The sequence below is a fragment of the Callithrix jacchus genome, chromosome 12 (assembly GCF_049354715.1).
Source record: "Callithrix jacchus isolate 240 chromosome 12, calJac240_pri, whole genome shotgun sequence".
Taxonomy (NCBI): Eukaryota; Metazoa; Chordata; class Mammalia; order Primates; family Cebidae; genus Callithrix; species Callithrix jacchus.
This window is the reverse complement of record NC_133513.1, coordinates 96,535,871-96,548,574: the sequence shown is the minus strand read 5'-3', so window position 1 is coordinate 96,548,574 and position 12,704 is coordinate 96,535,871. Positions and strand designations below refer to the sequence as shown.

The window sequence follows — 12,704 nt, the reverse complement described above, 5'->3', positions numbered from 1 at the left end:
GGGATTATGTGTCTTCCAGGGCCTTCCATCTGTCACAGCCCTCCAAGCCCAGGACGGAATTCATTTCCTCGTAGGAGAGCCAATGATTTGCTTTTCCTACATCTTTCCCTGTCTTTTTGTTTTTTAATTAGAAATTACTCTCCCAAAGTCCACAGCCTGGAAGGGAGAAGCCACCTGGTCATCGGTTCCGGCCGTGGCTGCCCACGCACTCCTGCCACCACCCTCCTTCCTTCCTGAGCCTCTCCTAGGCTCCTCAGTGCCCACTGGACTCAGCAGATGGACACTGCCCCACCTCCTAATAACCCATCTGAGCAGGAAGCGAGGGACACAGGGGAGTGCGTCAGGGACTCCCCAAGGTCAGCCCATGCTGTTCTGGCCAGTTTGTAAAGGAACCCCAGTTCCCAGGGCCCAGAGAAGACACACAAGTCCCTAGGAAGCCTTCTCCTCTCCAGGTCTGCTGCCACATCGGCCATGGCACTCCCAAGACCACACTATTAGAGCCAGGGGAACAGAGGACAGGGGTTGGGGCAAGCAATAGCTCTGCAAATGGGAAGCCAACCAGGGGCGCCCCTCCCTCCCACCCCTCCAGCTCCAGGCTGTGGGTCTGTCTGACTGTGGAAGTGAACTGCAGGGGTCAGAAGTTCACTGCCTCCCCCACAGAGCACACACTAGGAGAGGCTTGTGTGATTAGGCACAAGCGGGCACAGGTGCACACCCATGGGCACCTTCAGTGCCTTCTCACCAGCACAGGCACACACACACACACTCAGCACACATGTCGGTGCCCACATGTCTTTGCAGGGCTCCATCATGGAACCCAGTACCACCTCCAAGGCCCACATCCCAGGACCAAAAAAGAGGTCCCGCCAGCTGTCTAACAAACTGTGGCTGCCTCTGTCCCGAGAGAGGCAGGTAGGGACACCTAGGACCTCGAATCCCACTTGAGGGCTGGTCAGCACCTTGGTAAGAGGACATGGAGGTAAGAGGACAAGGAGATTTTGTAGGGAGCATCAGCGGCCTGACCTCCCACCAGCTGTCAGGGAAGGCGCCCCTCTTCCCGCTCTCCCCAGCTCTCTTGCTGCCCCCCCGCCCCAGAGCCCACCACCAAAAGGCGCCCATGACACAGCCCTGGAGCCTCACATGGAGTAAAGAGGCAGGGGCATGACCAAGCTCTCAGCCCCAGCGTCCCTCCGCCCGGCCTCCCCAGGCGGTCCCCGGGCTGCGGTGGGCGGGCCGGCAGGCATCCGCGGGGCCTTACCTTGGAGAGTGCTCCGGGTGATCTGTCCTCCCATCTCGGGCGGCAGGCAGTGCAGCCACCTCTGCTGGGCCAGCCGGCTGATCACCAAGTCGCCCTGGCCGGCACCTCCCCGCCTCCTCCCCCGTCTCCTCCCCCGCGGGCGGAGGCCGGCATGGCAGGCCCCTCCCGCGCCCCCACGCGCCCCCTCCCGCACACGCGCACGCCGCTCGCCCCGCGGCCAGCCGGCCACACGCGTACGCAGCACGCATACCCCTCGGCAGGCCGCCGCCTCCCCGTTCCCACCCACTCCAGCCTCCCCACCTCCCGCGCTGGTACAGCCGACGGGATCTGTCATGTTTATTTACATAAGGAGGAGGAGACTAGAGGCTTCCTGAAATAGCAGTGAGCTCCAGAAAGCAAGCAGAGGCTCGCGCACACACACACATCCCCTTCACACACAGTCCCATCCCAAGGATGTAGTGACACATACACCCCTCCCCAATCACCCAGTCCGACAGCCATTCATTAACCAGCCTCATGCACCTACTCCATGCAGAGGTCCAGCTCCGTGAGAGGGACCCCCTGGGAAGCATAGCAGACGTCCCTTCCCTCAAGAGGTTCACAATCAAGCTGATGAAGCTTGTTAACCAAGCACTAACACCGTTTCTGTCTTCTTCCAAGCTCTGTTCCAAGGGCTTTGCAAGTATTAACTCCTTCGGTCCTCACAGGCTGAATGATGAGGTCAGTATTACAGTCATTATCAACAGGTACCATCTGTAGGATGATGATGGTCTTACAGATGAGAAAACTGAGACAGAGAGAGGCTGCTTACCTAGAAGGGGGAAGGCTGGGATGCAAACCCAGGTAGTGCCGCACCAGAATCCAGGCTTCCCCCACACATACCAACCTAACCCTTTAATCATGCGTGTACACATATACACATACCACACACCCCAACACAGACCTGCACTATTTGTCTGCATCAAGTCACACAGATGTGCATATATGTGGGCACATAAGCACTCAGGAGTATTCACCATTGAGCACACTCAGCCACCTACTGCCCACTAGACATGTACTCACATGGTTACATGCATATCTCAAAATGTACACACTAACACATGCCTGCTTCCACAGACTCACAAAGTTTCTAGAGATATCTGGCACTCCACACTCAGGGCTGAGGGGAAGGTGCAGACAGAGGGGGAAGAGGGAGGTTAGGAGGTCGGGCCCCTCCGGCCCTGAGCAGGCATGCTGGGAGCCTAGATCATCATCAAGAGAGCAGCTGCCATGCGCTGAGCGTGCACTGTGCACCAGGAACTGTGTGGGTGGGAGCGGCTATGATTACGTCTGTTTTACGGAGAAGAAAGCAGAGGTTCTGAGAGGCTAAGGAGCTTGCCTGAGGTTACCCAGCAGGTCACAGGCAGGGCCAGGACTCGGGCAGTGTCTGTAGGACAATGTCATTATCCCACACAGGCTCAAGGGCCTCTGCCAGGACAACGGGACAGCACCCTCCTCCCTAACCCTGGTCTGGCCCCAGCTCCTGTCCTCAATGTGTGGGATCTTGGACCCCAGGGAGACAGCTGGGTAGAAAGGGAAAGCCAGTGGGTAGGTGGGGGGGACAAAGGGGTGGGGGCTGAGGAAGGCGCCATGGGAAAGGTAGGGACTGCCCTGCAGCAGGTGGAACTCAGAGGCCTGGGCCGTGTAAGGGACTGGACTGGGTTCTGAGCCCGCAGCTCAAGACCCTGCTGCTCCCATTTCTGAGCGGGTCTGGGGAAGGGGTTAGGAGAACAAGGAGGGACATTCAGGCCTGACCTAGAGTCATCAGCAGAGGGCAGGGCATGCCCTGGGTGGGAGAGCAAGCTCAGTCTGCCAATCCTCCTCCCAGCCAGAGGCATACCCAAGACTTCTGGGAGAAGCCACGACACCCACACAAGGCAGCCCACTTTCCATGGGCACATTCTGGCTCGTGGCTGTGCAGTCACACGCACACACTTCCTGGCACATGTACCCAGTTCCCATGGGGGACGGAAGCTAAGTCAGTCTGACAAGGAGAAGCTAAGCCAAATTCCTTTTGTCGGAAACTATCATAATAACGGCGCACATGAGGCCTTACTGCGTGCTCTGCACTGCCCTCAGCATGCTACACATTTAACTTGCTCAATCCTCACAAGAACCCTAAGATATCGGTGTATGTGTATGCCCATTTTACAAATGAGGAAATTGAGGTCAAAAGAAGATGCTTTGGAGGCTGTTCCTGTAGCAGCAGTCACCCTCCTCACCCTGCCTGCCTTTTAACACACCCGAATGGGCACTTGCCTATGGCCAGCCTGGCCTTCCTATGGCCCCACACCCAGACATCAGCCTCCCTCTCACCTTGGCTCCAGCATTCTCCTCACTTGGGTCCAGTCCCTTCCCACCACCCACCACTGGAAACACCTCTTCTGGGAAGCCTCCCTAGGCCCCCCGGTAAGAGTGCGTCCCTCCCTGTTCCTGGCACTTATCTTTCCTCTGAGCCCCTGAGCAGTGCACCTCCTAGCTATTAAATTACTCTGTCCTATACAGAGTGAGCCATGGCCTGGCTGGAGCCCTGTCTGCTTGCCCCAGCTTCTCCTCGGTGCACCTCCACCATTTAATTCAACTCTCCCTGCAGGTACTGATCCCCTACTCTGTGTCAGACACTAAGCTATGCACTGGGGGTGCAAGCCTGGTCCTCAGTGGCAGGTTCTGGCTCTCACGGACTTCCAGTCCAGAGGGAAACAGATATTTATCAAGTAGGCTCACTAAGGAGCATATCATCACAACCCAAGAAAAGGGGTCGGAAAGAAAGGAGCAAGGCTCTGGGGGGCTCAGGACAGGCTTTCCTGAGTGAAAGTGAAGGCAAGATCTGAAGGCTAAGGGCCCTGTGCTATGGAGGTAGCTTAGGGGAGTAAGTGTAACACAGGCAAAGGCCCTGTGGCTGGAAGGAGCTAGCACATTCCAGAAGCAAGGCTGGTATGGAGCAGGATGAGCAGGGGGAACCTCTGGAAATGCTCCGTTGCCCAGCCAGGATGGGTCAGGAGTACGCCAGGAGGGCCTTGAGGAGCAGCGTGAAGACTCTGGCCTTCGTCCTGAGAGCAACAGGGAAGTCCTGCAGCAGGGCGGCAACTGACCAGAACGGCATTTCAGAAAGTCACCCTCCTATCTGGTTGTGAAGGGTGAGAGAGGAGGCCAGAGGCCCCAGGGGAGGGAGCAGCAGCGGCATCCCACATCCCGCAACCTGCAGGGCTGGATCTCACCTGACTTAGCCTCACTCCCCTCGGGCTTCCATCACTCCTGCCCCAGCCCAGGGCAGGCACTCAGAAAACATCTCACAAACATACCTGAAATCATTTTCAGACACAGGACTGCGGGAAAGCAGCCAAGTAGTAAGCAAGCAGGGATGGGGGCAGGTTGGAGGCTCCATGAGCTGCAAGTCCTTCAGGTGAGCAGCAGCCCCGACTCTGGCCACTTGAGTGAAACAGAACAGAGAACTGGGAGGCAGCCTGAGTGGCCTCCAGGCCTTCAACACCACAGTCTGAAGGGTTTTTCCCACAGACATATGGGCCTGTTTCCCACAATTGCTTCCCCAGATGGGATGTGGAAGTGTCCTGTATCTGAGGCTTCCCTCTCCTGTCACTTCCCCAGGCAGTGTCCAGGACCTCTAGACGGGGAGGCAACCCTGAGATATGGCAGAAGAGCTGCACACTTTCTCTGTTTTATTCACTGGGGCGTCCCACAACATTTCATCTGGGGCCAGGCACGGCGGCTCACGCCTATAATCCCAGCACTTTGGGAGGCCAGGGCGGGTGGATCACTTGAGGTCAGGAGTTTGAGACCAGCCTGGCCAACATGGTGAAACCCTATCTCTACCACAAATATAAAAAATTAGCCAGATGTGGTGGTGCCCACCTGTAATCCCAGCTACTGGGTAGGCCGAAGTGGAAGGGTTGCTTGAACCTAGGAGGCAGAGGTTGCAGTGAGCTGAGATGGTGGCACTGTACTCCAGCCTGTGTGACGGAGTGAGACTGCATCTCAAAATTCATTTGGCCAAAGGATTCTGTTACTAAAAGGGGTGAGAAAATCACTAACATACATCATTCATTCACTTATTCAACCATTGACTATTCTGAGTGCCCACTATGCACCAACTGGTGAGCAGGACCCAATGCATGTGCTGCAGAAGCCAGGGGTATGACGGGGCATGGATGGGGAAACAGGCTGGGATCGAGGAATGAGGTTCTTTTGGCTCTGACTAAATGATCTGTGGTCCATTCTATAGCCACACTTTGGCAAGGATGTGAAAGGGGAATAGAAGCAAATATATGGTAGAGGGTATCATTTATTGATCACTTACTATGTGCCAGGCATTGTGCTAAGTATCTCATGTATCGACTAATCCCAAAATCTTCTTCAGGAGTTATAATCCCCATTTTGCAGGCTAAAAAAACTGAGGCTTAGAGAGGTTATACTGAAGGGAAGACAAAGGAGGCTTCAAACCCAGACCAGCCTAACATCAAAACCCATGCTCTATCGAGGAAAGGGCAAAGGGCAAGGGCCCCTCTTGCTGAGGGAAGAGAAGACAAGGGGACAGTGGACCTTCTCCTTAAGGAAGCAGAAGGGTCCTATGTGGCAGTAGAGTCTAGACGTTTTCCAGTGGACAGAAGGTGACATTCCAGGGATGAAGCCTAAATGCAGGCAGAGGATAGGCATAAGGCTGCACTTCTCATCTGCTGATAGGTGACCCAGACAGACACTGGAGATGTCGTTCTGGAAAGTTTGAAAACAGACGTATATATATGACCTGGTGGAGACTTAATATCTCAAAGCCTGCAGGCAGCTAGCAGAGCTGGCTGTGCCCTCGGGGGCCTACTCTGACAGAATCCCCAGTTGCATCTGTCCTCTTGGGCCATCTAGGGAACCTTAGGCCCTTGGCTGTCTGAACCCATTCAGCTCCAAAGGCCCTCCCCACTACTACAGCTGTCCCTCCTTTCCCTCCCATCTCCTGTCCCCTGACCCCTTTCAGACAGCTCCAGCTCCTCCTCCCTTGGGTGCCATCTCGGTTTCCAGCATGGTCTACCCAGCTCAAGGCTGTCCTCACCAAGTCCTCTCTCATCCAGGTTCCCCAAGGCCTAGCACTTCTTTCCCAGCCTAAACCTGCCCTCTCAGAACTCAAAGTCTAAGGCAGAGCCAGCAATTCTGGAATAAAACATGGAACAAATTCTCTGGGGAATAGAAACCCACAGAGTCGCAGTCACCAAGCTCTCTGAGGGGGAAGAGCCTCCAGAGAGTACTGGGGTCAGCCCCTATCCTCAGGCAGGCAAAGAAGCTCTGGGTCCATTTTCCAGGTGTAGCGAAGAAGGCCCAGTAAATGACAGAGACTTTCCCAAGGCGGCACAGTGGGTGGAAGGTAAGAAGGACTGGAACCCAGGAGTGATGTCTTCTGGTGCCATGCTTAGGAGGTACAGAAGACAACACTGGACAAGGGAGGGGGAAAACTTCTTTTTATGGGTTAGGGGGAAGTGACTAGGGTCTGAGGAGGTCAGGAAGAGGACTGTGCTGGGGAGGAGCTAGGAGGCAGCCCTTGGCTGCTATAGTGTTTCCTTCATCAAGAACAAGGGATAATTTGATTGAGCTGATGAGTCACCTCATCAGCATTTGAGGCTTATGGCCATCCTGCCAGGGCCCCATCCTCTCTATCCATTAGGCTGGGTCTGTCACCGGAAAAGAGGAAGCAGGGAACCCCAGCTGAAAGCCTCCTCCTATGCCCAGAGCTGCTGCCTCAAGTCTGGAAGATCGAGAGATGAGGAGAGAGAGGAGGACAAAGGCACCCAGAGACAGAGTGCAAACCGCATGCCGCAGAAAAACTGCAGCCAGGGAGCCCAGAGGGCGTCCTTGGGGGCTGGGACAGGTGCCCCAGCCATGACAGCTGCCAGCCGCCCAGGAGGATGGGAACACAACAGGTGCAGAGGCAGGGTGGAGACTGAAAGGGAATCTGAGCAAACAGCCTGGAGTTGAGGCCCCTCCCGGCCCAGGCCCACCGCCAAGCAGCCCTTTTTCAGCCTCTCTGAGACATAAACACACCTGCTTGTGCTCCCCAGTTCCAGGCCTCAGGGCCAGCCTGGCCAGCCTGGACTGGAAAGAGGGTCACCATCCATGCCAGGCAGAAAGGATGGAACAAGGAAGAAACCAGGTTTCTATTCCCAGGACAGAGTGTGCCAGACAGAGCCCACACCCACAGAGCCCTAGCTGGAGGCAAACATTTGCCTATGATAAGATCTGTGTCACAGGTCAGGAAGGGCAGATGGATGTGCCCAGCCCACCCATGCAGAGGGTGAGAGCTCTGGTCTTCAGGTCGGGCAGGCAAGCTACTGAGCTTCTCTGAGCCGCCACCATCTCTTCTCCATGGTGGAGACCACATGGCCCAGAAACTTGTGAGAACTGAATAACATGACACCTGTGAGGGCCACCACCTGGCTTCATCCAGAACAGCAATGCTTGAGACAGAGAACTTGGGAATCCACTTAGAACTGGAGGGACTGAAGTCTCTGCCCCAGCCTTGGAGAGGAGCAACTTGGGATGCAGGATATGAGTATAGCACTAAGAATACGGCCAGGTGTGGTGGTTCACACCTGTAATCCCAGCACTTTGGGAGGCCAAGGCGGGTGGATCACCTGAGGTCAGGAGTTCGAGACCAGCCTGACCAACATGGTGAAACCCTGCCTCTACTAAAAATACAAAAATTAGCCGGGCATGGTGGCACACACCTATAATCCCAGCTGCTCCAGAGGCTGAGGCAGTAGAATCACTTGAACCCAGGAGGCAGAGGTTGCAGTGAGCAAAGATTGTGCCACTGCACTCCAATCTGGGTGGCAAGAGTGAAAACTTCATCTCAAAAAAAAAAAAAAAAGAATATGTGTCACCCAAGGAGAAATAAAGCACCTGCTTTAATAAGTAAGAACCATTTATTCAGTACCCACTTACCCTACACCAGGCACCGTTCTAAGCTTTGCATGTATGATTGCATTCATGCCTCATATGCAAATGCCATTTCAGAGTGCTGGGTAGCAGTTGGTTTTTCTAAGGAAGTAGATTAAACAGTCCCTTGTCACCTGGTTAGTGCTGCTTTTGTTCAGGAATAGAATGAATTTGAAACTGGAAGCTAGCCTTTGTCCCAGCAATCACAAGTGGTAAATTAGCAGGGTCTGAATGCATAAGATTTCTCCCTACACCAGAACCTGGGTGGGGAGGGTGAGGAAGTGCAGACAATGAGACTTTATGGGGGGAGAAGACCCAGGGTGACGCAGGAGACAGGACAAGCGCGGGATGTGCTGGAACAAGATAGAGGCCTCGTCCATCAGAGATGCGGAAACACACTCTGCTGATCCCTGCTGGGCTTGCCTGGATTATGAGAAAAGCTGGCAGCTGATAACCGGAGGTTAAATCCCTCCTTGCAGGCAGAGATTCCCCCCTCAATTCATCCCGCCCTTCACCTCCACCCCATGCACACATTCACACTCACACACACATCTTCAGCTCCACAGCTCAGCCTAGGCTCCTGGTGCCCACTCCTTCTTGTGCCAGGCCCCCAGCTAGCTGAAGCCACCTCAAAGCTGGGAGGTCCCCCTCCTTCCTCTGGGGATTCTGCTTCCTCTGGCTCTTGCTGGCTCCCTGCCCCTCCCAGGTCCAGCTTACAGAAGGATGGTGAAGCCCAGGACCAGGTGACTTGGCCTCCACTTCTGCTCCTGTGCCCTGGCCCTGCCCCTGCCTGCTGCCCCTCCTGGGGCCTCTCACTCCAACCTTTTGGCTCAGATACTGGGTGTTAGTAGCTACAACAAAGTGACAGTACAGGACCCTACAGGGCTCAGCCCTTGGCTGGGGTACTCCAGGATGGCCACTGGGAGCTGGATCTTAGTGCTGTGACACAGCAAATACTACTCAATGCCACCAGTGTTGTCTACACTAGGGGCTTCACAGTACAGGTGGTGGTTAAGAGTAGGCTCTAGAGTCAGACTTCCCAGGTTCAAACCTTGGTTCTAACATCTAGTAAGTGTCCATTTCTTCTTCTGAAATATTGGGTTGACAGTAATAGGGCCTACCTCCTAGGGCTACTGGGGAGATGAAATGAGCTCATGCATGTAGTGTGCGCAGAACAGTGTGGGGTGCATAAGAAGCGCTAGTACGAGGTAGCACTACAGGTAAGCTACTCCTGACCTCTATACAAAGGCCCTGCCCTTACCCTTCTGTACAGATGGGGAAGCCAGGACACAGAGCTGGGAATTTAATCTCAAGTCAGTCTGCCCAGAGCCGTTCTATCTGGAGGTTTCTTCCCCTCAAAGCTCTTCAGTCCCAAAGGCCTAGTGGCCTGGCCTCCCCACTTCCCCCTCTGACCTGGCTCCCTTGAAGGGCCTTTAGCCCATCACTGGGGGGGTCCTAGCGCCTCCTCCTCTGCAAAAACTAGGCAGGAACTCAACAAATAAGTACCCAAATCAATTCAGAAAATTACATCTGCTGCCAGCATCTTGAAACATCTGCTCTGGGCCCCCAGAAGGAGAGGAACTCCGTACCCTAGATGAGGACATTGAGGCTTGGGGACACTGAATGCTTTGCCCAGGTCACACAGCTAATGCTCAGCTAAGCTGGGATTTAGACACACACCTACTGGACATCAGAGCCCAGCACCTGCCCCTCTGCCATGTAGCCTCTCAGAATAATGACCCAGCTCTTAAAAGCTATGAAGCAATGTCACCAACATCTTACTGGATCTGCAAAAGTACCCTATCGGGTACCACAGGACAGATGCTCATCCCTTTGCATAGAGAGAGAAAAACAGGCTCAAGGAGATGGAAATGAATTGCTAAAGCTATGACGTGCCAGAGCTGGGACCAGAACCCAGATTTCAGACTCAAGAGTGCAGGCCCCAGGACTTTGTCAACTGCAGATGCTGCCCCTGAGAGCAGCCCCCTTCAGTTAAATCAACACAGCATCAGTCAGAGGGGCCCCGGGTCACTGCAGCCACAAATATAAAATTTGAGCTGGGCACGTTGCCAAACGTCTGTCATGCCAGAGCTTTGGGAGGCCGAGGCAGGAGGATCATCTGAGCCCAGGAGTTTGAGGTTACAGTGAGCTATGATTACACTCCTACACCTGGCGTAGGTGACATAGTGAGACCTTGTGTCAAAAAAAAAAAAAAAAAAGTGAAGTGTGATCCCAATGTGGACTCCCCTGGAATTTGGCTGTAGAATGCCACCGTCACTGTCCAGCTCTGCTGGAGTCCCTGCCACGCATCCAGGCACCCACCTGCAGGCCTCGCCCCACCCAGGCTCTGGGCCCACTCCCACACTAGGGGTTAGAGCTTCAGCACCACACATGTCTCCAAAAGAGAAAGTAGGGACTGAAACAGGGGGTGCCAGTTCTCACAGGCCCCAAGGCATAAACCTGAAAATACTCTGGAAAGAAAAAGGGAGTGACAGGTCCCTTTCAGGAGCAGGGGGCTAAGCTTGGCTCCAAAACAGGAACTTCTGTTCCCTTTTTTTATTTTTACTTTATTATTATTATTTTTTTTAGAGATGGGTGTCTCACCAAGTTGGTCAGGCTGGTCTCAAACTCCTGATCTTGTGATCCGCCCACCTTGGCCTCCCAAACTGCTGGGATTACAGGCATGAGCCACTGTGCCTGGCTGGAACTTCTGTTCTCATACAGTAAAGGTGAGAGACCACCTGAGGTCCAGCCACTGCACTATGCCAGCTCTGTGCCCATGATGGCTGCTGGACCACAGGCAAGATCCCCAGGCACCAAGGTATCTGTGAGTAATGGGGTCCACATAGTGCCTCTCAAGAAAAGCCAGATGACTGCTTTGCTTTTTTTTTTTTTTTTTGAGATGGAGTCTTGCTGTTGTCGCCTGGGCTGGAATGCAATGGTGTGATCTTGGCTCACTGCAACCTCCGCCTCCTGGGTTCCAGCAATTCTCCTGTCCCAGCCTCCTGAGTGGAGATTTCAGGCACCAGCCACCACATCCAGCTGATTTTTGTACTTTTGTACTTTTACCATGTTGGCTAGGCTGGTCTTGAATTTCTGACCTCAGGTGATCCAACCACGTCGGCCTCCCAAAGTGCTAGGATTACAGGTATGAGCCACCGTGCCCAGTCAGGCCAGTGGCTTTCATCCCCACTGAGTCCAGGAAGGAACTCTGTCCCCTACTACGCCTCCAGTCCTAGCCCCAGACTGAGTCCCTGACTGGAACCCCAGACAATTCACATCTCACAGCCCCACAAACACGGGCTTTTAGTCCCTAAAGACCTGAGGACTGTGGGCATGTGGCTGGCTCAGGGCTGGCTGCCCCACCCTCCTGAACCTGAGTTCAGGTATGGCCACCAAAGGTGGCTGTCAGGACTGTGGTATTCCTGCACAGAGGACAGCACAAGAAGGACAGCCACCACAGGGTGACGGCAATGACAGAGACCCACTGCCCTCGCTCCTAGCTGTTCCCTGCAGCTGCCCCATCTTGCAGCGTACACATTCGTCCATGGCTCACTACCACTGCCTTCCTTTCCTCCCTCTCCAGTAACTGGTCTCAGGCTTCTGCCCCCCAGACACCTCGCCCGTCGGGATGACGTCCTCCAGAGACCCCAGCATGCTGCAGGGTCAACGTTGAGAAAGCAAAGCCTTTCCTGGGAATCAGAACTCCTGAGTCCCAGGCAGGCCCTAAGGCTCTGGGCTTTAGGGAGGGCAGCCTCTTTTAATGTCTCCAAGGCTTCTCCCTCCTGGTGGTGGTGGCAATCAGGGCTCCAGAAGGTAGGCAGCAAATGCAGCTCCTGGGTTGGGCTCCACCAGCAGGCAAATAGGGCAGGAGGTCTCTTCCCCAAGAGCCCCTCCCCTCTCTAGGACAAATGCTGCACCCCTCACAACCTCAACCCTGCTTAGCCAAGCCCACTTCCCCTCTGGAGAAGAGAGCTCTTTGTTCTCAGGGCAAGTGAAGGAGGTGGGTTACATCAGACTCTGTTTGGGGGTCCACTTTCACTAACCATGATACCACCTGCCATAATTCACTGTGTGACCTGGGCAAGTCAGTTCCCTCTCAGGACACACTTTTCACACCTGTGAAATGGCGGCATTGGACTGATTCACTTTATCTCCAAACCAGGAGTTCTCTGAATCAGGGCTGTGGGTGGGGATCATTTGCGGGGAGGCAATCAAGAATTTCTAAACTGTCTGAAGAAGCAGCTCCTTCTCCCATTCCCCCTTCCACCAAGGTCTGGTGGGAAACCCAGGACGGGCCAGCAGCACGTTCTTCACTGGAAGTGACTGATTCTCGATCCTCGTCCTGCCCCACCCAACGTGGGCACCCCTGAGGTTCTGAGGCCCAGCTTACCCCTTGAGTTCTGCTATCCAGGCGGGAAATCTGGCGTCAGCCCAGATTCCCCCATCCAAGAGATCACTGCGTCCTTCT

At 54.6% G+C, this 12,704-nt stretch overlaps 1 protein-coding gene across 10 annotated transcripts in view; it reads right to left on the bottom strand.

The window, feature by feature from the left end:
* Positions 1-12,704, bottom strand: part of NEURL1 (neuralized E3 ubiquitin protein ligase 1) — a 92,512-nt gene that overhangs the window by 34,788 nt on the left and 45,020 nt on the right. Inside the window, exons 1-2 of one of the 10 annotated variants that reach the window (XM_078346425.1) lie at positions 5,168-7,427; positions 4,600-4,726 (exon numbers count right to left, since the gene is read on the bottom strand). The exons of 6 other annotated variants lie outside the window; for them this stretch is intronic. Coding sequence is in view for 2 of the 4 variants with exons in the window: in XM_078346421.1 (XP_078202547.1) it covers positions 1,259-1,592 (334 nt within the window). In the remaining 2 variants the exon portion in view is untranslated. Of the gene's footprint in view, positions 1-1,258; positions 2,560-4,599; positions 7,428-12,704 lie in introns of those variants that run through there. 3 more of the 10 variants (XM_078346421.1, XM_078346423.1, XM_035268979.3) reach the window with 3 other exon arrangements.